We start from the raw sequence: 26,877 nt of genomic DNA, 5'->3' as shown, positions 1-26,877 counted from the left end.
GGTCGCCACCCCCTAGGCCATCGTTCTGTTTTGTAAGACTGTTACGTATGGGCCCAGTGGGACGGTTAACTCACACACACACACACACACACACACACACACACACACACTCACTCATATATCCTGGAGGATGTGCGATCCCAGAGGGAATGCTGAGGGCTTAATTCTTTTTAGTTACCAGATCGGCAGTGAGTGTTCCTGGTGCAGAGATTTGCATATGTAGTTTAATGACTTTGTTATCCATATGGGTAGGATAGCACAGATCCTAACGGAGTACAAGGAAACACTGAAATCAATGATACACTACGTACGTTTAGCATATGGAAATTATTCCCAACCATAGGTTTACTGTGATTTCTGTGTTTCTAAGCAATATAATGTCACATTGTACATCAGAGGATACACATCATCAACAGTGAGCTCATACTGTATACTCAATTCCACTAATATGCCTAAGTATTCACATTCTGTATACAGCAGGATGCTGTGTCATCAAACACTAGCATTGTTAGCAAAATGTATCCAACACTGGTCCATGTTTTCAACATTTCTAAGAAGTGCTCAGTAAGCAGCTATCTAGTATCTCAACTCAGATGTACCCTCTGGAGCTATTGAACATCTCCATTTAAGTCTTTCATTACTTTTGCAAAGCAGTCAGTCCAGGCTTTGCTTTATATTCTGCATAGTATTCTGTATAGTTCCTCTGTCAGGCTACGCTAGGCTAATGTCAACTGGCTCTAGCAGGCCAATGAAGGTAGTATTGGGACTGGACCCAATGTCTTTGTCTTGAATACAGGACTGCCTGCCGGGTACCATCTCCCTAGCTGACGATGCAGGTCTTTGACTGTGAGCCCGCTGGGGCAGCAGCTGCTGCGAATGAATGGGAACTGTGTTAGATATCTCACATTTTCAGTGTCACACATTGTTTGTGTGTGTGTGTGTGTGTGTGTGTCTGTGTCTGTGTGTGGGCACGTGTGTGCATGTGTGTTTGCGTGTTTGCGTGTGTGTGTGTGTGTATCTCACCCTGCTTGGCTGCAGTGGCAGCGGCAGCCACATCCTCCTTGGCCTTCTTGGCCTCCTCTAGCACGGCCAGCTTGGCCTCATGCACCTCCTTCAGCGCGTTCCACTCCTTCCTGTTGTTGAGAAGCCGGTCCAGCATGGGCGTAATCTGCACGTGGAACCGGGAGAACTCCTAGAGGAGAGGGGTATCAGGCAAGAGGGAAGGATATGAGGAGGAGGAAGGAGGAGTAGAAGAAAAGGCTAACCCGGTCAAAGCCCTACAGTCTTAGAAAAAAGGGTTCCTAAAGGGTTCTTCGGCTGTCCCTGTGGGAGTACCCTTTATAGATCCCTTGTGGGTTTCATTTAAAACCTTCTGTGGAAAAGGTTCTATGTGAAACCCAAAAGGGTTCTCCCACAGGGAGAGCTGAAGAACCTTGTATGTGTTCTAGTTAGCACCTTTTTTTCCTCTTTTCCTTCAAAAAGTACTGTTTAACCTTAAGCCAAACATACTGATCATGTCTATATACATATATATGACTCTTGTTCAGTAGGACCTAAATTGCTTGGTTGTCAGTGCATTAATGTTGTCATTCATTAATGAATGGGTCAAATGTTTGGTGTAGAAATCGTTAATGCTGGTTATGAATGTGATGCAAGGACTCACCTTGTACACAAAAGCGCAGACGAAATCAATGAAACCACACTGCAGCTTGGGTAGATCTGCTGCCTTGTTCCTGTCCATCATGGGCTGGAGGGAAGAAATATGAGCAAATATATTATTACTGCGAATATACCGAAAAATAATGGTAAATACTGATTATTAGGCCAAATATACTGCAACAAGTAGAACTGGGCTAGACTGACTGTAACTAAAGTGGTTGAACCTAAAACCTACAGTGCCTTCGGAAAGTATTCAGACCCTTTCACTTTTTCCACATTTTGTTGTGTTATAGGCTCAATTTAAAATGGATTAAATTAAAATAATTTGCCATCAATCCACACACAATACCCCAGAATGACAAAGTGAAAACACATTTTTTGAAATTTCAGTAAATTTATTAAAATTGAAATACAGAAATACCTCATGTACATAAGTATTCAGACCCCTTGCTATGACACTGCAAAATTAGCTAAAATGCAAAAATGTCATCAACAAATCATTCAGTAAGTTGAATTGAGTCCATCTTAATACAAGGATAATGTTAATGTAATTTTGGAATTAATATCTTTGTTTTTATAGGGTCTCTGATTTGCATAGGAATCAATTACACACTGTGTAGATAAGAGAGTGTCATAGCAAAGGGTCTGAATACTTATGTACATGAGGTATTCCTGTATTTCAATTGTAATAAATTTACTGAAATTTCTAAAAACCTGTTTTCGCTTTGTCATTCTGGGGTATTATGTGTGGATTGATGGCAAATTCTTTTAACTTAATCCATTTTAAATTGAGTCTATAACAACACAATTTGGAAAAAGTGAAGGGGTCTGAATACTATCTGGCACTGTAACTCAAAGTTTTCACTTTTGTCACCAATGCTATTAAACTCGGTGCTGTGTGTAGAATGTGTGTCAGGCTGTGGTCCAGTTGACTGAGCCATGGTGACCGCTTCGCTCTTTCTGACTCACTGCACTACATAATAGGTACTACATCACCACATGCCCCATGGGAACTCTCCCTCTATTTCTCCCTCTCTCTCCCTTTTTCTCTCTCTCTCCCTCCCTTCCCCCCCCCTCCTCTATGCATGGCTTACAATAGGATTCTGCTCCAGGACAGTCCTCTCCAGGTCACCCTGCTCCCAGAACTCTGCAGCCACAGACAGGGCCACCTGCAGGCCAACAGAGGTGTGGTTACCATACAGACAATGCTCCCAGATCAACCATCATACTGTAGGCCTACAGTTATGAAATCATTATTATAGAGGCAGTTTACCAGACACAGAATAGGCCAAATCCTGGACCAAATCACACTTTCAATGGGAAATCTCCATTGTAGATGCATTTTAGTTGAAGAGTACGTTTTTAATGTGTCTATGAAACCGGCCCATAGAATTACAGTATGTCCATCCAAAGCAAAAGGAATATATTTGTACTGACTGTGTTTTGTTGTGGTTACTGCAACAAAAACAAACACAGTGCTGATTTGGATACATGAAACAGTATGTCGGGAAACCTGCTCTCAATGCATGCACGTTACGGACACAGCATGTCAGCAACGCCATTCTATCGGTTTCATTGCTAGTCATATCACATCCTCTGATTTGTATTTGAGTAAATAAATTATTCACATTCTCTCCTGTGCACTCTATATTCAATGAGGCCTGCTGGAACCCGTACACTATAGAGCAGTTGTCATGCTGTGGAATATGAAGGAAACAGCATGACACACTCTAACTTCAATGTTACCTTGCTCTGCACCTCCCATGGCTTGGCAATAGCAGACAGATCACACGCTGTCATCATCATGGCCCTGGAAGAGACAGACTGTGTTCAAAGCTGTAATGTAGGCCTATAGAAACAACTATTATGACGTTGTTACACTTTCACAAGGCTTAGTGAAGCCATCATTGTTGGAAAGGATGAGGATGTGGATGCTTACGTCAGCTTTGGGCAACCAACTTAAGCCATGCACTGTTGTTGACCAAAACAATGGCTTTGCATCCAGTATCAAGCCATAATAGTAGCATTTAGGACAGTGAATTGCATGTTATGTCATGATTGTCTAAGGACAATGCACTGTTAGATTTCTAAAGGACCACCATCATTTCCTACTCAGGGATCTACCATTCTCATATCCGTACGGGGTGGTGCACCTACATGACAATTTCCTTGCGAGTGACCTCCAGCATCATGTATTTGGTCCAATCGTTCCAGTTCTCATAGGTTTTGGACTGGTCCACAATCTTTTGGAACATGGTTCTTTTCCTACAGGTGAACAGGAGAGAACCGTTCTGTTGACATAGTCATCACACACTCTCAATGTTCTCAGGTGTGCACTCACTGGCACCTTTTAAGGCACTTTTTAAAGCCTCTCGGATGTACTCACTTAAAGTACAGAGCGAGGTCAGTTGCGATGATGGCAATGTCCATCAAATGGATGACCAGGTCATGCTGACGACGGTTGAGATTCTGGTAAATATTTAAGGCCTGAAATAGATAAACTGATATCAAGATACATATTGTGAGAGCACATACTGTTGAATTCTGGAATACACACATGTGCTGTGTAACATTAATGAATGATTTAATCTTTACAAAGTCTTATTATGTGCTTGTTGATATCTCTAGTAGATCATATGGGGCTGCCACTGGAGAAAGAAAGAAAGAAAGAAAGAAAGAAAGAAAGAAAGAAAGAAAGAAAGAAAAACAACTCTGAGGTTAGGTTCTCACGTCATCTCTCAGCAGCGTCTTCCCAGTCTCCAGATGGTGTCTTTCCAAGATGGAGGAGCCGTGGAGCTTGGCCAGAGGATTGCCAGACCTGAGAGACACGGGGGGGGTTGAGATGGAGATAAATTAGGAGGTGAATGAGCCATTGGTAAATAACGACTCATTGCTTTCTCAGGATCTGTAAAGCCCTCCAGGTGCTATTGCTGGCAGTAAGACTGTGCCCAAATCCTAAATCAACCCCCTAGCCCCTAACCCAAATGCATCTAAAAAATAATCTACATTACCTATCAGAGAGTGAGATTGAGCTAACTACCACATTGCTAACACATACAGTATCTAACACCTACACAGTTCATATAGGGTAGGGGCTGGGGGTCGATTTGGGACTTTGGGAGGGAGGGAGGTAGGGAGGGAGGGAGGGAGGGAGACACAAAGCCCTTACTTCATCTGGTAGAGGTTATTAGTGCCCCTGTGGTCGATATCGTGGCAGAACCCAGCTGTCACCATGGCCATGGTCTCCAGGTCTGTGTAGTAACGCTTTAGGTCACCTGTCTGAGAGAGGTTAGGACAGGAAGGATTAATAGGGTTTCCCCGCAAGGACTGTATGGAGGCACACCTGGGTCTCTTATTAATGTGACACTGACACTGACATACATACACACATGCACACACATGCATATGCACACACACACACACACACACACACACACACACACACACACACACACACACACACACACACATGCTCCTTCATCCTGCTCCCATAGAGAAGCCTGGCTCTTGAGGGCTCATTATAACCAATGAAGCATGGAGGAGCCGCCGAGGGCTTCTGGTAATGAGGCTGCCTGTACTGCTCCTCCCTCCTCTGTGAGTTACGAGGAGGAGCTCTGTGTCGCACCGTGTGATGAGGAACAATGTAGCGTGAGGAAAGGTTATGCCCTAATGATTCATACCATGAGTGGTATCAATGTTCAGGGCTTAAAAATGCAGTAAAACAACACTTTGGATCGCTGGCCACTACAGCTTCAAGACATATTTCATGTATCAACTGTCGTGGTAGAATCTGTGATTATAGTGGCATGTACTGTAGAGTCAGTTATAGTACAGTATGTTACACGAGCACAGGGGTTCTGTTTGTACCCGATTCTGTTTGTACCCAATCATCTATTGATGAGAGTTGCTACATACCATGAGCAGTGTGAACATGGTCTGGCCCACGTTGAAGCCATGTCTCCAGTTGTGGTAGGTGATCTTCCTATAGCCCTTACTGAGGGAGTAAATGAACCTCACCAGCGCCTAAGAGAAATACACACAACAATCAGCTTTCTATCACACATCACTATCACACCACTGTACCACAGCATCAAATATAATATAATATGATATAATATAATACAATAAAGTAAGATAATATAAATAAGATCATGATAAAATTATTAGTATCAAATCATTATTACAACAGACAGCCTACTGTAAGCTGCCATGATTAGTTATTACAATGACTGTAAAATTAGTTGTTACATTTGACTTGTATGCTTGCTTTATGTACAGTATATTTCATTATGCATGATTTATGCAGGGCTGCAGTCAGGCATGACCTTGCTGGTAAGGGAGTTCATTGTGGCCTTAAATTCCAGATTAATAGAAGTAGCTATATACAGGTCCTAAAGCTAGACTATTATGTCTGGAATTATTTGTTCCAGCTCTGCAGTAACACCTGTGGATTAACTCATTGTGGTTCATGTTGGGATGTGACAAAAAACAGCATATCAGCTGTCCATGACCTGACTTGGAGAACCCTGGTTTAGTTGCAAGGGACACAAATCTTATAGGGGCATAGTGAGTCATATGAAACTTGGCTCATTATTATACCATGGTTATCTGCAGATAGCCAGCAATCATTAACCCCCCTATGAAGACTGGGATATTAGAATTCAGACCATATAATTCTGTTTCAATGGTCATTTCTAATTCTGTGGAATTCTAATTATATGGGCTGTTCTACAGTATCTAAAAGGAATCTAATGATTGATAATGTTTCATTATGACATCATCTTGTGACATAATTGTGACTTTAATTATGACATCCTGAGTCTAGATCAAGGAATCTAATTAGATCCATGATGTCATAATGAAACACTATCTTATTCCACAGGTGGAGGTCAAAGAGGTTATATTATTAGATATCCTGACCCAAGAGCAGTATGCAAGATATGGAGCACAGCTACTGAAAAGAGGAATAGAAATCATGGATCCATATTCTGTGAGTAGTGACACACCTGTTGCACCAGTTTACCTGCTCCTGTATTAATGACATTTAAATTCCATTTACTTTCCTCTGACTGGCAAGAAAAAACTTTCTCAATTAATTTGATATATGTCCTACACCTGTATCTGTATACAATCAATACAATAATGTATACAAGCTGAACACACATATTCTGGATTGCCTTCTTAAAATTATACTCATCTCTTTAATGTGTTGTTAAGGCTGCTGCAGCAGGACCAAATGGATACTTTTATCGTGGTCAAGATGGCCATTGGGGTAAGCAATAAGCATTACACATACAGTATATGTTAGGTCTAATGGTTATACTGACACTCCTTCATCCAAGTGAAAGAATCAAGCTTCTGCTCTCATTTGTTTCACAGAGAGGTATGACTGGGATCAGAGCCAGAACAAATACATCCACTCCAGCTCCCATAATCAACTAGATCGAGGGGTGCTCTTGGAAAACAGAGCTAATCAAGCACATGCTTCTTCCCGTCTTCCACCCCATATTTCCAATCATCTACCCCGGCATAGTCCACAGGGGCAGGGTGGCCATTCATTTCCTGGGCCTATTCCATGGTAAGGATATTGTTAACAGCAATGACATTTGCACCCAGTCCATATTAGATTTAGAGGGTTCAACCTCATGTGTTTTCCTCTCCTTAGTGGTCTCACCTTGGAAGAGATGATTCAGTTTGCACAGAAGAGGTCTCAAGAGGGCCTCGTGAACTACTTCATGTGGCATTTTGTTTCACTCCTACTCATGCAGAGAAAAGTAAGTGACTTAAACTGAGATGTGTCTTGACAGACTGGTTTCACTGGTTTACAAACTAGTGTACAGTAAACATATTGCCCCCCACAAATGATGTAGCGCCCCTCTATAAAAGGAGAGTGATGAAATGAAGCCTGTGAATGAAGACATTTATTCATAAGCGTTTTACTAAGACACACTAGTTGTCTCTGTTAGGGTTAGGGTTACAGTGCTGTGTCCCCGTTGCGCATAGTGAGGGCTTGTCTCTTGGTGAGATCATTTTCTATGACCAAAGACAAAAATGATTTGGGTGCCATTAGGCTACTATCGGACTAAATCTATTGATATTAGATGCCTTTACTTCAAACAACAATTTCACCAGTAGGCTAAAATTAAATATTTGCACAGCAAAATTATTTGGTTACAAATGCAACTGGCTATAAATCTAGGTTACACAATTCTAGTTTTCATATTGATATAGGCCAAGTGTCAGTATTAAATTATGCTGCCTAATAGACTTCACTCACAAAATATCATCCCAAATTCGTTAGGCTATACTTTAGGCTGCATTAAGCTACACTCCTACAGCTGAAACATGAAGCACACTTGTCCATTACAATTTTAAATTGTTGAATACATATACGGGTAACTGGGACACTTCTTCACACATTTGTGTTCCTATGTTTAGGTTGTCAATCCAGTTGTGAAGGACAAACGGCCTAAACCGAACTCTACGATGGTAGAAGACGATCGGACACCAATTGTTGATAATGTCCAGCCTTCTCTGAATGCCTTGATTATGGAGAATAGCAGACCCAAATTGGACGCTCTGCCTATTAATGTTGTGCAGCCCCAATTGGATGTCATGATTGTTGATTATCTCCCACCTAGCCCAGTCCTTTTGAATGTGGACAATGTCCAATCTGACCTGAATACTCCAATTGTGGAGAGTGCCCAACCTGAACTTGAAGCACTGGTCATTGGTGCCATCCAGCCTGGTCTAGACACTGCAGACAACATGCCTGAATCAAAAGCCCTGATTGTAGATGATGTCCGACATAAATTCTTTGTTCCAGCTGTGGAAGACACCCAACTTCATTCCTCAATCTTACATGATGTCCAGCCTGGCCTGTGTGCTCTTTTAGTGGATGATGTCCAACCAAAAATGGATGTTCCAATTGTAGACGAAGGTCAAGATGTTCAGTCTGCTGAAGAGGTCATGCATGGCAGCCCTATTTCTGACAGCTTCCAGCCTAGCCAGGACATTTCTATCATGGATTACTTCCAATCTGGCCTGGATGACCTGATTGTTGATGATTTCTTGTCTGAAGTGGATGTCCCAATCTTTGATGGCATCCAGCCTGTCCTGCATTCTCCAACTGTGGAAGACGTCACACACGACCTAGACATCACAATTACAAATACTGCAGGGCTTGGCCAGGACATCCTTGTGGGAAACATACTGCAAAACCTTGATGATCAGATGGTGAGTGACATCCAACCTGGCCTATGTGAACTAATAATGGGTGATGTACAGTTGGAATTGGATGTTCCAATTGTGGAAAATGTGCATCCTGACGCGGATGCTTCAATCGTGGATGATGTCCCACCCCGTCTAACTATGGATGACGTCAGACCCAAAATGGACATCCCAAACGGAATTGGGCCTGTCCCGACTTCACTTATAGGTGACTTCAGTCTTGGCCTGGGCACTTCACCTATGGACAACAGCCAGCACCAACCTGATGCCCCATTCCTAGATTACCTCCAGCCTGGCCGATGCACTCTTCTAGTGGATGATGTCCAGCCCAAAATGTATGTTCCGATTGTGGACAAATGCCGACCTAGTCAAGATGTTCTGAATGTAGAAGAACTCCACAATGTCCCAGCTTCACTTATAGATGACATTGAACTTGGCCTGGGCACTTCAACTATGGACAACACCTGGCCTGATCTGGACACCTCACTTGTGGCAAATGTCCAGCTTGCTAGTGATCTCCAGCCTGGCTTGGGCACGTTTGTGGCTGATGTGTGTTATAAAAATGATGCTAGGATTTTGAAAGATATTAGGCCTAGCCAGGGCACTCCAGTTGTGGATGATGCCTGGTCTGGAACAGGACCCCGGATTCAGGATGGGCCCGGTCAATGCAATCCACTTGGAATTGTTCAGTCCTGTAACTCAATTGAGCAGGTGTCAATGAGAGTCAAACATGAAGTTAAACGCTCCACAAAAGTCAAAACTAAAAAAACTAAAAAAACTAAAAAAACTAAAAAAGCAAAAAAGACGATACCAGGGTCAACTACGATGGTTGAAGGCCTCCATGAGGATGATGTCATGCTTCATAACGTGCAACTCTCCACGCCCATGATCCCTCCACCCGTAGGACCTCCACCCATGGCCACTGTTCCGGGTAATGTCTGCCAGACTCAAACACGCCTCCCACAGGTGAGTTGAAGATGTTCTTCAAGCTTTGCATCACAGTATCAAGCTGACAATTACCACTGTCCTATTCATAAATTGGTTGTTATTTATTTCAGATTTGTCCTCCATCATTTCCCATCACCCCAATAGTCCCCCAGGGTAATTTCTACTCCAGTAGAAAAGGTGATTTCTGAATGTGTGAGCTATAGAAATATGTGCTGTAATTTAAGAGGGAAGCACAGATCAAAGAAGCTTAAGAATGAATTCTCTTTGTCACAGATGTTCGGAGTAGATACGTGGACTACATGATGATTAGTCAAGACAAACCCAAAGTCCCCAGCCAGCCAATTGCTCAAGCCCCGAGCCAGCCATCAGCTGAACCCCCTTCTGAAAAGCAGAAGAGCAGCGGAAAGGGCTGGTTGAGCTGGCTTTCACTTGGGAGACCGAAAGAGGCCTATCTCCCAGATAATAGCAACCAACCTGTAAGGAACCAGTTCTCCATATTCTATAGAGAATTGTTAGTTAACAAGTTACTCATATTAGACTGAATGCAACCATTTTATAGCGTGGCGACACATCAGATTAGATAGTGATAATCTATTTGAAGAGTAAGATATAAGATAAGGCAGACTATAGGAAGTGAATTACTATTCAAGATCATAACTTGTACGTTTTTAATTAACATTAAAACATTTTAATTACTGTTGTCAGGGATCATCTCAACTAAACACCACTTTTCTGGGGGGGTTTTCTTCACACACACTATTCCACTAATACCAATGCAGGAACAAGTAATAATACAACATGAACTCCAAAGTAAGAGATCAAATGGCTGTTATGTGCTGGTTTGATTCTAACACCTCTTCTCTTCTTACTAAGATGGTGTTTGATGCTCTTCAGGGATGGGTGAAGGAGAGTGTGTCTCAGGAGAAGGTACCTACTTTAAATGGTTATTTAAAGTTTAAAAACCACAGTCTTAGTTGGCCAGTTATTTATTATGTTTCTGATATTTTGTTCACTCTTCCACAGACTAGACCTCCACCTCCACCACCACCTCCACCTCCACCTCCACCAAAGGGCAACATTGGTCTCCAAAATGGAGTTAATCCATACTCCATGAGAGCAGGTGATTATATCTCAAGCTACAGTAGCTTGTGAGAAACAGAATATGGTGGATGTGGTGGATCTAGATGTGACACTTTTGCAGTTTATTTTCTTTCTGTGGTCATCTTCTCTGAGCAGTGATACACCTTTCCCCCTTGTGTGACAGGTCCTCCTAGGGGGAGATATGTGAACATGTACCCAGGTGGGACCATCACTGGGCCTATGATATCACAGCCACAAGTGGCAGGCATTTCCCGAGCCCTGGCACCAATGCCTGTGCCCCTTCATAGAAATGAGAGTAAGTGTCTTTTCTGACAATAAGTGTATTATTCCACTATTCTGGTGTACAAAGAAGGGTCTTTGCCATTTTGAATCCTTACTTATTGGACTCATTGTTATTGTTGTGGGTCCCTTTTAGCCACTATGTCAAATACTGTAGTTGACAGGTTAATGACAATACTTTACAGTACTAATGAGGAAACTATTCATTAATATTATGCTGAGTTGTATTAAGGCACTGCAGAACATTTTGGGATGACAGAGAACAAGTGATAATGAATATTATAATTTCTCTCTGCAGCTTCTGGTGCCTGGGGGAACCAGCTTCCCAGGCAAAGCTATGGCCCAGGGATACTCCCTGTTTAAAGGTATGATTTAGGATTATACAGACCTGATAGTACAGCTGTGTAAAACACTGCTCAAAAACATCTCTGAAACTTCTGACTTCTGAAATCTGTCAACAGCTTTCTCTTTTTTTTTCTTTTTTTTTTACAGGTAATTTGCCCCAAAGAAGAGGTGCAGTAGAACTACAGCATAGCATACACAAACATATTTACAAAAATGCATGGAAAAATAAAGATGAAATTAAACCAGGCTTTTCTGTCTCTCTCCTAAATTACGTAACGTCAACTTTGTTGAGGGTCTTTTAACATTGCATTGCAGGTCTAATTGTCTGCTGCTTAGGCCTGGATATTAGTGCCACACCTTAACCTAAAAGCTTCCTCTCCAGTTCAGTGCAACAGTAGACGTTCCCTCAGCACATGAACACTAGTCCTATGGATTGTATGGCCTCCCTCCCAGATTCAGAATCAAGCACCTGTGACAAGATGTATATTTTTGGGGCACTGCCATTCCTCCTACCCAATGAGATATACTGTACGTAAGTATGCATGAACTTAATCTTTAAATGGAACATAATACCTGGTAGTTATTGGGTAATCTCTTGTACCCATCGTGCTGCCTTTACTTACCTCACGGGGGACGTGGAACTTCTCCACCACTCCCAGCTCGTAGTACATCTTTATGCCACACTTGACAAGGTCCAGCTCACTGAACTCAAAGTCACAGAAGTGAAACTCAAAGATTTCTGACACTTTGGAGTTGGGCAGCACTTCAGACTGAGGGAACAGAGAAACAGAGTGTGTTATGCCTAGTCTACAAAGGCAGGCGGGCAGTAAATAAAAAATAAATGGATTTGGAGGAAAGTTGTTTACCAAGATTTCTTCCAGTTCGTCCTCTTCGCACGCGTCAGGCTCCTTCCCCCACCTTTCCTGTGTGTTCTAAAAGCAATACACACCATCTATGTTCACCTTGGATGAAACTGCACTATATCAATCAATTTACTGATTCCCTGAGAACCTTGATTATTTTTCTCTGCTAGGGCTTTCCATCTAAATCTCACAGACGGTAACATCGCACCATTGACAAATGACCTCATATCAAATATGACAGCTTGTTCCGTGTTATAAATGTGTTTTACCTCCTGTTTATGAACAACATGGGGCTACCCACCAAGACTTTTTGAATCTCATCCTTCCTGCATTTGATGTGGTAGAGGACCATGTCCTGGAAGATGTCCTTACGATTCTCCAGCTTGTACATCTTGTCATAGGTGTCTGTGTTCAATACTGACCAGCCGAGGAACTGGGTGAGGGACTGTCATGACCAGCAGAGAGAGAAAGAAAATGAGAGTGATTTATAGAGAGTGACAGAGACAGAGAAAGAGAGAGTTAGGACTGATATCATCTCAGGCATGATACAACAACATCAACATAGAGACATTATCAAATTGGATTGAAAGGAGGATGCATTACAGAAAAACTAAGGATGAAAAAAAAAATATTAATAAAAATAATAATTGACAATGTCATCATTATTCTTAATATAACAGATATTGTATCTGTTACCTACCAAAATGTAAGAATATAATATAATGGAATAGTCTTCATAAAGGGCTCAACGCTAACCAATAAATAATGCAGCCACTGTCGATTCCCTCTGTTTATTTATAAAGCAGTGAGTCAGTGTTCTCTCCGTACTCCCCCTACACACACACACACACACACACACACACACACACACACACACACACACACACACACACACACACACACACACACACACACACACACACACTCCCCATCCCTGTGGTTCACTGGACTCCAGAGTACCTCCATTAAAGTTTCATCCATCTCATCGAAGGGCTTCCCATCTTTCCTGTTATAAAAGGTGGCCACTCCCACGATTTCCTCTTTCTTATTTACGATGGGCAGGGACAGGACATTCTTGATGGTCCAACCTGAACTATCCAGGGGCTCTTTCTGAAAAGGAAAGGAAAAGAAAATGACTTGACGTCAAGAGTGTTTGAATACATAGAAATGCGAACACAAAACAGACAGTAGTCAATAGTATGTATAGTCGTAAATGTAGTATGTTGATCTATTCTCGTCATTTAGGTTATTGTAAGGAAACTCCCTATAGCCACGTAATTATAACCCACATTTGCAGAGATGAGATTAGTTTGAACAATTCACATTATTTTTCACCACAGTCATTGGTAATCATGGTGGACTCGTCTTACTTGGAAGTTGAAGAAATCATCTTGGCCTGCGTTCATAATGTTGCAAATCTGTAGAACAGGAGAGGAGAGAAGAGGAGAGGAGAAGAGGAGAGGAGAGGAGAGAAGAGGAGAGGAGAGGAGAGGAGAGAAGAGGAGAGGAGAAGAGGAGAGGAGAGAAGAGGAGAGGAGAAGAGGAGAAACAGGCGATCATACTCACTGGGATGGAAAAGCACCGCACAATTAATTACAATGTCCACCAAATTGCAATTATCCATCATTTCAGTGTGAGAGCGCATTTCATTTTCCAGGCTGTGTGCACTTGACAGCTGCATAATAATAAACTCTAATGGCTTTTCTGCTTGTCTGCCCTCATGGTTGTCCAAAGGGAAGACATCCTGCAGTGAGGCCACTCACCAGTCCGTTCTCTGCTACATAGGTGGGAAGACCACTGATCAGGGCCCAGTGGTCTGGAGTAGGGTTCCTGAGAAAGATATGGGTCCAATATTTCAAAACTTTTAATCCGGATCAGAATGATCCGGATTATTTTTTGCTATCCAAGATCAGGTCGAGCTGTCTGATTTCTCCTCTACTAGTAAAAACCTGCCAGATAGATCTGATCCTGGATAGCAAAACATAGTCTGGATCATTCTGATCTATATTAAACATTTTGAAATACTGGGCCATGGGGAACAGCAAGGATTGATTGAAAGGCAGACAGTGACCAGATATTGAACTGTTTTCAAAATGAGAATAAGCAGTACTAAAAGTAACTTTTACTGTCTTCTACTGTAATTGTACTGTATTCTATAATGCTAAAATACTTGTACTGATCATTTATCCAATGACTCACGGTATGACTTTGATGTCCTCTTTTCCATGTAAGATGTAGTCAATAACTTTGTAGAAGATCACTTCCTGGAAGGAAATGTAAGAATAAGACCTGATTGAAACTGCTCATATACTGTACTACTCTGATACTAACATACTTATTAGACATTTCACTGTTACTGGTAGTCACTATAGTTACTCACTCTGCCATCAGGGGTCTTGGGTCCATCGTATGGAGGCGCCTCCCCCATCAACACAGGCCAAAGGTCAAAGAATTCCTGCAGCAGACAGACATTTACTGTAACACCGCTAATGTCAGTCCAACAAAAGGTCAACATGTGCCTTCTTCTTCTCCAAGCTACTGTAAGATAATATTGTCTGGTGCCTGGGCACTAGTGTACTGATGTTTGGCCAGTTGAAGACTCCTGCTCACCTTGGTCTTGGTCATGTCTAGAAGACCAACAGAGTAGCGGTCACAATTGAGGAAAGCTCGGACGGTATAGAGGGCTTTGTGGAACTGTCGCTCAATGTCCGTCAGCTCCTCAAAGACCTTGCTGGCGGACCAGAGCAGGACCTACAGGAAGTGAGATCATAACAGTAGGGGGTCAAGCAGGGGGTCAAGCAGGATAAGTACGGGTAGGATGTTGTCTGCGAAATAACAAATTTGAGCCAAATTCAATCAATTGGACATAGCAGGTTTCAAGGACAGTAACACTGTTCCAGTTTCACACTGTTCAGTTGAGGGTATGAATCCACATTCATTATCACTGCATGTTGAAAAGCGATGTTTTATTATCTGTAATTGATTGAATTGAGGCCTTTGTTTACAAAATCTCACCTGTCCCCTTCTGGTCTCACAGTTGTGTAGGTAGCTCAGATGAAACACTCTCAGAACCAGGTTGCCAAAATTGAGATACTTTTTCAGGGTCTATCAAGCACAAAGGAAGTCACTAATTTGAGAGGTTGCATTGATCACATAGACTAGGGGAAATACTACATATAGAGAAGCACAGTTAGAGAAGTGTTTGCAAGAGACCTTCTTGGCATTTTAAATGAATCATCAACACATGTCAGTTCACGCAATAATAAACATTTGTAAACATGCAATACTCACTGGAGTCCAGTGAACCACAGTGTGTGTGTGTGTGTGTGTGTGTGTGTGTGTGTGTTTGTGCGCATGTGTCTGCGTGTATGTGTTTTGTGCACACATACGTATGTGTCTGCGTGTGAGTATGCGTGCGGGGTGTGAATGCGTGCGGTATGTGTGTGCAGTATGTGGAGAGGGATGGGGGTTAGGGAGTGGTTATACCTCCTCATCCTTGGCATCGAAGCGTGGGCCATCAATCTTGTTCACTGCCATCAAGACAGCCACCATGTCTTTGCCGTTCATAATGGGTGTGGCCAGGATGTTCTTGGTTGTGTACTCTTGGAGATTGTCCACAAAGTCACTGAAGTTGCTGTTCTGAGGAAGAAACCATATATAGAGCATTCTTACTAGGGTTTACCTATAGAGGTAAACAAGGGTGATATTTCGAAAAGGAAGTAATCTCTTTGAGAACTCACCAAGGTGAATTCCAACCAGGTTATATACGTTGTTTACCTACAAAAGCTACAGTAATACAGTAACAAACATCAGGCAGTGGTCTGGGTGGTACAGACCAGTGGAGGCTGGTGGAGGTAGAAATCAAAGGACAGGCTCATTGTAATGCATGGAACGGAAGGAGGAATGGTAACAAACACACGTGTTTGACATCATTCCTCATTCCATTCCATGCATTACATGAGCCTGTCCTCCAATTTCTGCCTCCACCAGCCTCCACTGGTACAGACTAATAGCTTGTTACTGTTTGACACTTTTGACCCTAAACCCCTGAGACTATCATCCATTGATTATGTATGCTGCAGTGATTCTCATGCCCCAAAGTTTGAAGAAAAGGTTAAATTAATAATTGCATTATGTAAACACAAACACCCATGGGCTTTTATGATGAAGTTACTTTGCTTTGTTTATGAATGACTAATTATGCTATCGTGGGGTCTGAGTTTTGAATTAATCTTGCAGTAGATTCATCCACTGTCTTTCATAGCATAGGAAATCTAGGAAAAGTCTCATCTCTCAATTTCATTGTAGGTTATTTCTCCTGGAGACACAGTAATATGTTTAATAACAGGTGGATTAAAGAAAGAGAGACATGAGGTGAATACAGAATAGAGTAAAGGTGAGTTCCCTTGTTATTCTGCTGACTTGGTGAAAATGGCTTTAGGCTATGACCTTTAGAAATAATCCAGGATCGCTCTAATTCAGATGAGATTAAAGGGCTTTATCCCCTAGCAGCCCGGTAACACCCAGCAGCACTGCACACCCAGTGGGGGAGGGGAACCGCTTGTTGTAATCCCACACCACACTTACATATCAGGGGAGGCTGGTGGAGGTAGAAATGATACTATTCCTCATTCCATTCCATGCATTACAATGAGCCTGTACGATTTCTACCTCCGCTGATACATATTCAAGGAATAGTACTGCTGCTTTTTACTATGGAGAAGGAGGAACCAAAGGCTCTGTCCATGCCTTCATTACCATACAAAAGCCAGCCAACTGGAGCAATCTTAAAAGTATTTCACAATGGTTGGGCATTCTGTAATCCCTGATATCAGAATCAGAATCAGAATCAGAATGTTGAGTTGTCTTGTCTCTATTTCCCTCACCATGGGTTAGAGTTAGTTTTGAATAAACCTGCAGTATAAGGTAAAGTGTAAGGATTATCAAACTATAATGGTATTCAATGTATATATATCAAAAGTTTTGCTTCAGCCTAATGCCATGATAGCAGAGAGGATTTTTGTGTTGTTTTGTGAAAATGAATTAAGCTGTATTCAAAATGGGTTCTTTGGTCTATATTTTAAGAAAGTCTCACATATCCCTGTTAATACTAGTAATCAATCTATACAAAGGGCATTGCATTACTTATATACACTGAGAACAGCCCAATTAGCTTTTAAGGTCACATAATGTTTAATACAAAAGTGTGGACAGTGATGGCCATCCACTAAGGATAGGGAGTAGTGTGACAAACGTGTACTGTATGAAAATAAGCTTGCCAATCATTTTCAAATGTCAAATGTATTGGCTCTAATAAGATTGGACTGGCTTTGGGGGAATTAATACCAGAGACTCAATGATGTCATGCTGTCCCCTAGAGGTTAAAGCACGTACTACAGTGTTACTGCAGTGGCAGTAAAGTACTTTAATATTAATATTGATTAATATAGATAAACATCAAATAATATAAGAAAATTGCATAGGCTATTCGGATTAGACTACTTTTGTAGTCTAAAACTATGTGAAGTGACCAAAGAGATGCTCACTTCTCACCTGTGTGACATCGGGCACATTGACTGTCTTCTTGGTGGTGGCCACATTACCCACAATGCCCATGTCCAGTGGGTAGACAATCTCGCTGTCGGGCTGCACCAGGCACTCCTCCAGTGTGGCGTCCTTGTGCACGTTGAAGAGGCGCGTGGCAAGCTCGGCCGTACCATTACGCATCCTGTACATGAAGAGGCTCATCTTGTCGGACCGTATAATGAAGCTCAGGTGGCGCATGAGGTTGAAGATGGCCTTCTCCATCTGCATCTGGTTGTCCTGCAGGTCCCTGACCAGGTCAAACATGATCTCACTCTCCTCGATGGTGCTCAGCTCGTGGAAGGAGCTGATGTTCACAGACGACCTCTTGTCCTCAAAGAGGTCTGAGACGATCTTGGGCCGAAACTTGGCATCGTAGTACTCCTTGGCGAAGGCAGGGTTGCTCTCCAGGAACTTCTCGGCCACATCTTTGTCCACAGCAGCCATGTTCAGTTTCTGTTGGAGGACAGGCTTAAGACTGTGTGGGTTACTTTACAGTCTAAATGGACAGGCAGCAAGCCAGCCAGAGAGCTGGTATTGTCCTCAGCGCACTGCTTATCTATTTGTGTTCTCCTGTCCACTGTAGGTGGCTGAGAAAGAATGAGGATTATCTGGATTGTTTTAAATGGTCATGTGTGATGGTAATCCCCCATCCAATTACACATCAGGATTATGATACATGGTACAATGATACAATTCTTTCTTCAGCCCAACAAGATCCATCCCTAAGTGAAAATAATGTAACGTTCAAGAAACAGACACACACGCACACGCACACGCACACGCACACACACACACACACACACACACACACACACACACACACACACACACAGAGACACATACACACACAAACCCATCACAGAAGTCAATGGCAGTAAATGGGAAACTGAAAACTGTATTTTCAGATTTGAACAATTCAAATATTTGTCTTTGCATATCAATTTACATCAAATAATATCCCCTCAATAGGAAAACAACATGTGTCATTACATTGTAGCAGACAGATACAAGTGAATGATTGGTTTTTGGATAGAGCTACAGGTCTGTTTATTAAAATAATACGTCAGAGATACAGCTAAAATGACATACTCTAAGAAGAAGTTTGTAGTATTTAGGGTTGAGAATTTACAGGCAGGTCTAGTATGCTTCCATTCATGCCCTTCAGGATTACCAGTTCTATAGGAGTTTTCCAATTTCTAAAGGAATTTTTTTAAGGAAATTGTTTTATTATCACTCTTGTATATTGTAAAAAGGAATGTGTTAAGTCATAAAAACAAGTTTGATCAAATACCTACCAAAGACCAAGCATTACAACTAAAATGACTTATTTCGAAGTAGGTTGTACAGGGTCTCTATGTAACTCTTCACCTTGAATTTTGCAAGTGGAATAAATCCTTGAAAATGTAGATTATAATTGTAAGACTGCAGTCAATCACCACAGGAGGTGGTAAAAACATTCTCTTAAAATGTGAGACTTCTGACGGCATCAGATCATGTAAAAGTGGTATACACCCATGAAAAAAGGGTTTGAACAACAGAGGGATGGTCAATCATGCAACCCATGGGGATTTGTTGGCGAGCTAGCATTATTTGTTATATGTTGATGTTCTCTAATGTCCAAATTACCTGACAACATAAGTGGACATAATGAAAAGGCAACCAAGTCAATACGAGATGCTTTAGTTTTGACAGTGATTCAGGAGTGCATTTGTGTCAAAACAAACAACATACATGACACATATTATCTGACAGCCTTAGCTTATGTTATTCCTATGGCATATAGCCATGTGTTCTATTTGTGTCCTTGGCCTGCATCCTTTAGATATTGGAGGAGGAGGAGGTCAAAGTTGACTAACCTATCAGTAGTCAACATTGCTTGACACTGTTTTGGAGCCATATAATATGTTCAGTGAGCATGAGCATGTCTGGCATGTGAAAGCTATAGCGTCATCATGCCATTTGGGGGCACTATGCTACAGGCGTTGACAGCACTATGCATTTCGTTTCTCAACCCGGAATATGAAATTACCTTTAAAAACGATTCGCGCTACAATTGAATTATTTCCGATTGTCGTTCTATTTTTTGGGACAATAATTGGAATTATAAACTACGAATATATGTTGTCACGTGGAAGGGGCTGGACTTTATCACGTGATGGGGGCGTTCGTGTTGGGCTTCATATGTCATGACGTACGCCAGTCGAGTGTTACAATGAATTTGAGGCGGAAGGAAACAAAAATTATCCAAATAACTTGTTACAAGTAATAAACTAGTAGGAACAGACTCAGGTGAGTGATTTTCTGCAAACGAACATCTGAACATTCTGAATAGAATTCTATATGAGATATTTATGTATTTTCTAAACTGTTGTCATTGTGCATACTTCTCTACCTGGTGTGTACACGTACACGCAATTTGGACATAATAGTCCTCATTCATAACAGCCTAATCCCTTCACAGGTCAGATGCAGAAAACTACATTGAAGTTGCTGTGATAACTAGACTTTCATGAACATCCCTGTATTTTCATGAGAAACACGTTATTGGTATGATATAGTACACATGTTACCATTCAGCAACAATACTTTTTGCTTTACTTTTGAAAGCCCATTTCTTGGGCTGCCCAGAGGCAATTTGTTTCATGACCTATAATCCTATTAGTAAACTTCAACCGCAGAGATCTGTGTTTGGTGTAAAGTAGGCTGTCTGAACACAGTCAGTTACTGCATTAGCTTACACTCAGCCTGAAGGGTTCAAGTTTCCAAAAACAGAGAAGTTCAGCTGAAGGCTATTTGCTTAGTCAGCTGTTCACAAAACAAGTTTTCTTTGTTTAACTCTCTTACAGTTTGCAGGAGTCATGTACTGTATGGCTGTTGAAACTGTCACCTAAGATTCTTAGGTGAAGCTGTCACATAAGAAAAATAGATATCCATATGCTACATGTTCTACACTCCACAGTCTCATGCTAAAAGTAGACATATAGTAAGTGTTTAAGAGACTACATTACTGTGCTTGGCTAATGTATTTAATATTTAATGCTATTATTTTAATACTGTTAATTAGTACGATAGTATGTGATTCTTTTCTAAGTATACTGTAACATTGTCAACCATTTGCATACTTGTTCTACCTGCTAGTCCTGGATCTAGTCCAAGGCCAAACATTTTCTCCCTCAGTTTTGTCTTCATCTATTGATCACTAGGGTCAATAATTTAATTTTCCCTCAATAAATTGTTGTCTTTTTGATGTAATGTCTAAAACTGATAAATAGTGATAGGGTGTGTTGTACAGCTGTCATCACATGAAAAAAATGTCATAAATGTAAATGTAAATGTCATCACATGATCAAGTTTGAGCTGGTGTGAACCAGATTTTCCACTAACCTTTCCTATCTGTAAAGGGGAGTGAAGGGGCTGCTATGATGGACGGAGAGAACTGCTGTACTGCAGTCGAGGAGGGATCTGAGAGCGGCCAACATGTCCCTCTAGTCCTGGAGAGGTGGGAGAAGGAAGAAGAGCACTGGAGGAAAGCCGTATCACGTAAACTGAAAAAGCAGTGCACATGCAGCTCAGAGAGGGCCAAAGCTCAGGTGCTGGGCTTCATCCCTATCCTAAAATGGCTTCCACACTACAAGCTCAAAGAATGGATCCTGGGCGATCTCATGTCGGGTCTCATAGTAGGCATCTTACTAGTACCCCAGTCCATTGCCTACTCCCTTCTAGCCGGCCAGGACCCTATCTACGGCCTCTATACCTCCTTCTTCTCCAGCATCATCTATACCCTGCTGGGCACCTCCCGCCACATCTCTGTGGGCATCTTTGGGGTGCTGTGTCTGCTGGTGGGGCAGGTGGTGGATAGGGAGTTAGCTTTGGCGGGCTACTCCACAGATACCAACCAGACCAGCCTGTATGGTAGCCTGGGGAACACCACGGCAGGGCCAGCCTGTGACAGGAGCTGCTATGCCATCTTGGTGGGGGCCACAGTCACCTTCACTGCAGGGGTCTACCAGGTATGTCTGTGGCAGAGAAGGAATGGTGGGAAATGTAGTGTTTGCTGCTTTAATAAAAAAAATTGTAATAACTGGTTCATTGAGATTGTCTGTGCACAGAAACTCTCTCACTCTCTCCCCTCTCTCTTTCTCCGCTGTCTATGCAGGTTTTGATGGGCCTCCTGCAGGTGGGCTTTGTGTCTGTGTACCTTTCAGACTCCCTCCTCAGCGGCTTCGCCACTGGGGCTTCCCTCACCATCCTCACCTCCCAGCTCAAGTACCTGCTGGGGCTCAAACTGCCCCGCGCCCAGGGCTGGGGCACCCTCATTAAGACCTGGGTTAGCCTCTTCCAGAACCTGCCCAACACCAACCTGTGTGACCTCGTCACCAGTCTGATCTGCCTGCTGGTGCTGGTTCCCACCAAGGAGCTCAATGACCGCTTCAAGGCCAAGCTCAAGGCGCCAATCCCCTTCGAGCTGTTTGTGGTCATCGGCGCCACTTTGGCATCCCACTTTGGCCACTTCAAAGAGGTGTACAGTTCTGAAGTGGCCGGTGCCATCCCCACAGGCTTCCTGCCACCCCAGCTGCCATCCTGGTCCCTCATCCCCAACGTGGCAGTAGATGCCTTCTCCATCGCCATCGTAGGCTTCGCCATCACCGTCTCCCTGTCGGAGATGTTCGCCAAGAAACACGGCTACGTGGTAGACCCAAACCAGGAGATGTACGCCATAGGCTTCTGTAACATCCTGCCATCCTTCTTCCGTTGTTTCACCACCAGTGCCGCCCTGACTAAGACCCTGGTGAAGGAGTCTACAGGCTGCCAGACTCAGCTGTCTGGGCTGGTGACTGCTCTGGTGCTGCTCCTGGTGCTGTTGGTCATCGCTCCCCTCTTTTACTCTCTACAAAAGTAAGTTGGTGGACTTCTGTATTAGCTCAATATAGAAAAAGGTTGGTTGGTAAATTTGAATTTAACTTGATACAAGAAGTGACTTGAAGTTCAGTTAATTGAAAGATCCTAATCTCTAGTTCTGATCCTAATCTCGAGCTAGACTTAAGTCGGCTGTTGTGTACATTTTCATCTTTTAACCTCCTACATAATTATAATTAAGACAAGTATCTCTTTATTAATTGGTAATGATGATTTAATTTAACTGAAATGTTTTCATGTCGTTACCTCAAGATGTGTGCTTGCGGTCATCATCGTGGTGAACCTCCGCGGGGCGCTTCGTAAGTTCATGGACGTCCCACGGATGTGGCGAGTGAACCACGTGGATGCTTTCATCTGGCTGGTGACCATGGCAACGTCTGCACTGGTGAACACGGAGCTGGGTCTACTGGTGGGTGTACTGGTGTCAGCGTTCTGCGTCCTGGGTCGTACCCAGAGGGCCCAGGCCTTGGAGCTGGGTCGGGCGACCGGCCATCGAGACCTCTATGAAGACCTAGCCTCTTACAAGGGCCTGCAGACCCAGCCAGGTGTCGCCATATTCCGCTACGAAGCGCCAATCTACTACGCCAACCAGACCCTCTTCAAGAAGGCCCTGTACCGCTGCTTGGGCTTGGACCCTGTCAAGGAGAAGGCCCGGCGCAAGAAGTTGGAGAAGCAGAGGAGGAAGCAGGAAGTGGCAGAAGGGACAGGGTCGGGGTCTGGGGTAGGTGGGACCCAGAGCAAAGAGCAAGAAGTGACTACCAAAGTCTTTTTACCTAACAAAGTCAACTTCCACACTCTGGTCATAGACTGTAGCCCTATCTTGTTTCTGGATACAGCTGGAGTGAATGCGTTGAAGGAGGTGCACAAGGACTATAAGGAGTTGGGGGTACAGGTGTTACTGGCCCAGTGTAATACCTCAGTACTGGAGTGTCTGCAGAGAGGTGGGTATTACCCAGAAAAGGAAGGAGAGAGAGAAAGGGTGTTTTTTACCATTGGCGATGCCGTCCAATACGCTCAGAACCTCTCATCCCAAAATGGAGACTGTGACACTTTCTGTTAAGAAAAGCTTTAAAGTTTATGTGAACGTTTACATATACATTTTACTATATGCTGTATATCACCAAACCTTAAACACAACCAATGTTGTTACTGTGCCTTATATCTATGATGTATAGAAAATGCTGCACATTTTGAAGTATAGGTCCTTTGATCTGACAGGTGAATGTCCTTCACGTTCTACAACATAGTTACACAGGCTGTGTATAGAATTATTAGCTAATATTGTAGCATTGCTATCAACACCCTCAACTATCGACCAAATGTAACTTTCCGTTACAATTTCATCCACAACAGTGTGCCTTTTTTACCTGTAGGACTTAGGACTTAGTAAGCAATGTTCTGAGAACATTGTGTTTCAATCCTCTTTCACTGTGTCACCATGATTGAGGTCTTATCCTTCAATGTGTTTGGTTATGGTGCAGCCGGAATGTTACTGATGTTGACATTTACTAGCCTTTTGTTACTATGGTGTATGTTCTGTAGAGCTGCTGTCAATAAGATGAATGGTTATAGGATAAGAGGGTGTTGTGATGTTTGGAAAGCCTTGAGGTTATTGTGCTCTTTGAAAATGCTCTTCAAAAAAAAAAATCAGATGCAGCTTGTGTTATGATAGATTTATTTATTTAAACTTTTACTTGCCATGAGAATGTAAGAGGGTCAATTCAGGTAGGGGACGTTTATTGTATTTCTGAAGGTCATTAGCATACTCTTGGTCACTTGTCAAAATTCAACCCAAAAACCAATATTTTCTCTCTTCTTCAGATACTCTTCTGTTATGAATGCATAATGATCTCCGTTTTCCGTTTCGTAGAATGCTTGAATAGGTGCAATTACATGTATTACCAACGTGGCGCAGATGGCCATGGTTAAGTAGTTGAGAAAAAAATGTTTTAAATTACTATGTACACGTTTACTGAGGCCATTACACACCTGTAGGCTATTATTGCCACACCCATCCTGTAGAAAACTCTAGATGATGAATGATGTTGGCCTCAGCTACCTTGGCCCTGTATTACTGTTAGTAACCTGAACAGTCTGGCACCAGTGAAGGCTGGTGGAGGTAGAAATCGGAGGACGGGCTCAGTATAATGCATGGAATAGGATGAGGAATGGTGTCAAACACACATTCATAACTTTTCTACCTCCACCAACCTCTACTGTTAGACATGTTATTTGGTCTATAGAGTAGATAGGGCATTGTGACACCTTGGTTCTGTTAGGGAGAGTGCAGCATAGTTGCAGATAGAAATGCCATGAATAGAGCAGACATGAGTCCTTACTCTACTCAAGATATGTCTATCTTAATCTCAACAAGGTTACTCTATGCCCTATTGAATGCAGCCATGTTCTCCTGATTGTGAGTAGTTATGAAGGGCAGTCAGGTAGATACTCCCCAGAACTTTGACCAATCACAGCCTGCCCGGCTGCTGCTCAGGGACAATCCCACAATCCTTCAACCAATGCATGAGGAGGAATATGAACTAGCCTCTGAAAAGAGTTTAGGCCATTTGTAGTTTACAGTTACAGTCAACAGATAGATTACTATTTTTTTTTTCATTTCAAAGGTAGCACTGCACAACTTTTACTGACTTGTTTGCTTAGAATGCTCTTCATCGTTTTATAGATTATTTTATTTATATATCCCTGGTGTTATTTAGCCATTGACACATTTGTATGGCAGTAGTTGATTGTGGATGTAATACAGTCAGTAATCTTACTGAGAGAAACTGTTACTGTTGGCTTTATTAAAATCTAATTTGCAATGCTGATCATAAGAGATAATTGAAAGGGAAGGGATAAATCTTAATGCTGTATATTATACATTTGCTGTTGTACTTTTGAAGTAAGTGCCTTTGTTGTGTGTCTAAGATTATATCTTTTACATATTTGAAGTGCCTTCCCAAATGTCTCTTGTATGTGTATATATATATATATATATACTCAGAAAATAAATGTATTTACTTTAATCCGTGTCTCCTCTGGTTTGTCTAGCTAATTTGCCCTAGGTTACATGCTCTCGTAACCCTTGAAGACTAGAAGGAGCGAGAAGGACTAGACGGGATAAGAATAAAGAACATACCTTTATTCCCCAGTAAACTTCAGACGGTTATGAACATGATAAAGCACTACACACTAGTGGTCACATGACTAACTAACAGACGTTAACATTACGTTATATTTGACTCCAAAAGATATATTATGATCAGTAATGATTCATGACTTAGTCTACGTGTTGTTAACTATGCACATGTTCATTAGACAATAAAGTGAACTCTGGGATAACCTGGTCACGATTATGTTGTGCTGTTTTAACAGAGCCTTTAGCTATTGCACAACATCACATTGAGGCACATAGGAAGAATGAGAATAAAGTATCAACAAATTAACCAATTTAATAGTTTCAAAGAAACATACAAAATAAACAAACTGTTGTAAATTAATGGAAGTTTAACCATAAATCTAACACTGTGCGTCGAGGACACAAAAGAGAATGGTGCCCATCACAGGCCAAACCCAAACTCAAAGAACACGTTTTGCTTTCTTCTTAAATAGTATCCCGACAGTAGAATATCAGAGACTTCGATGGGAGAAGTCTGTTGGCCTACTATGCAATGATTTTTACATGGCCACTTTAATCTTCGTCTTTTGCAGGCTATTTTCCCAATGTCAATGTATTAGCGATGACAAGCAAGGTATTTGGGTTTTCAGGATGCTGGCACTAAGTCAAAAGAGTTTCAAGGTGAGTGAGAATCCTTATATGCACTCTTCATTAACAGATGCAGTAGTTGTGTCTAGCTCCTTATGTAGGCTACCTCAACAAGATAATAGACAAGTGATTATAAGAAGGCTTTGCCCCAGACTCCCTCCTGACCTGTACTCATTATTCAAT

At 42.2% G+C, this 26,877-nt stretch overlaps 2 protein-coding genes across 3 annotated transcripts; one reads left to right on the top strand and one right to left on the bottom strand.

Annotated features, from left to right (window-relative positions):
* Positions 1–820: 820 nt before the first annotated feature.
* On the bottom strand, positions 821–18,455 carry pde6a (phosphodiesterase 6A, cGMP-specific, rod, alpha; the record flags this gene model as incomplete). The annotated part of the gene is made up of 22 exons (XM_083685627.1): positions 821–870; positions 1,024–1,192; positions 1,664–1,747; positions 2,754–2,828; positions 3,406–3,469; positions 3,817–3,924; positions 4,046–4,146; positions 4,390–4,477; positions 4,829–4,938; positions 5,575–5,682; positions 12,186–12,332; positions 12,429–12,494; positions 12,727–12,870; positions 13,386–13,535; positions 13,796–13,843; positions 14,189–14,255; positions 14,625–14,689; positions 14,806–14,880; positions 15,036–15,176; positions 15,441–15,530; positions 15,912–16,064; positions 17,979–18,455. 22 exons carry the CDS (start codon positions 18,453–18,455, stop codon positions 821–823), a joined length of 2,580 nt encoding a protein of 859 aa, XP_083541753.1.
* Positions 18,456–20,238: 1,783 nt separating this feature from the next.
* Positions 20,239–25,879, top strand: slc26a2 (solute carrier family 26 member 2). Of its 2 annotated transcripts, none has more exons than XM_083686685.1 (4): positions 20,239–20,300; positions 21,413–22,021; positions 22,168–22,907; positions 23,181–25,879. In XM_083686685.1, exons 2-4 carry the CDS (start codon positions 21,431–21,433, stop codon positions 23,986–23,988), a joined length of 2,139 nt encoding a protein of 712 aa, XP_083542811.1. In that variant the 5' UTR covers positions 20,239–20,300; positions 21,413–21,430; the 3' UTR covers positions 23,989–25,879. The 2 variants fall into 2 exon arrangements, with proteins under 2 accessions (XP_083542811.1, XP_083542810.1); XM_083686684.1 differs by lacking the exon at positions 20,239–20,300 and adding an exon at positions 20,872–20,994.
* Positions 25,880–26,877: the final 998 nt, after the last annotated feature.

The sequence above is a fragment of the Argentina silus genome (assembly GCF_951799395.1).
Source record: "Argentina silus genome assembly, chromosome: 15".
Classification (NCBI taxonomy): domain Eukaryota; kingdom Metazoa; phylum Chordata; class Actinopteri; order Argentiniformes; family Argentinidae; genus Argentina; species Argentina silus.
The sequence above is the reverse complement of the archived record's forward strand: the minus strand, read 5'-3'. Positions and strand labels throughout refer to the sequence as shown.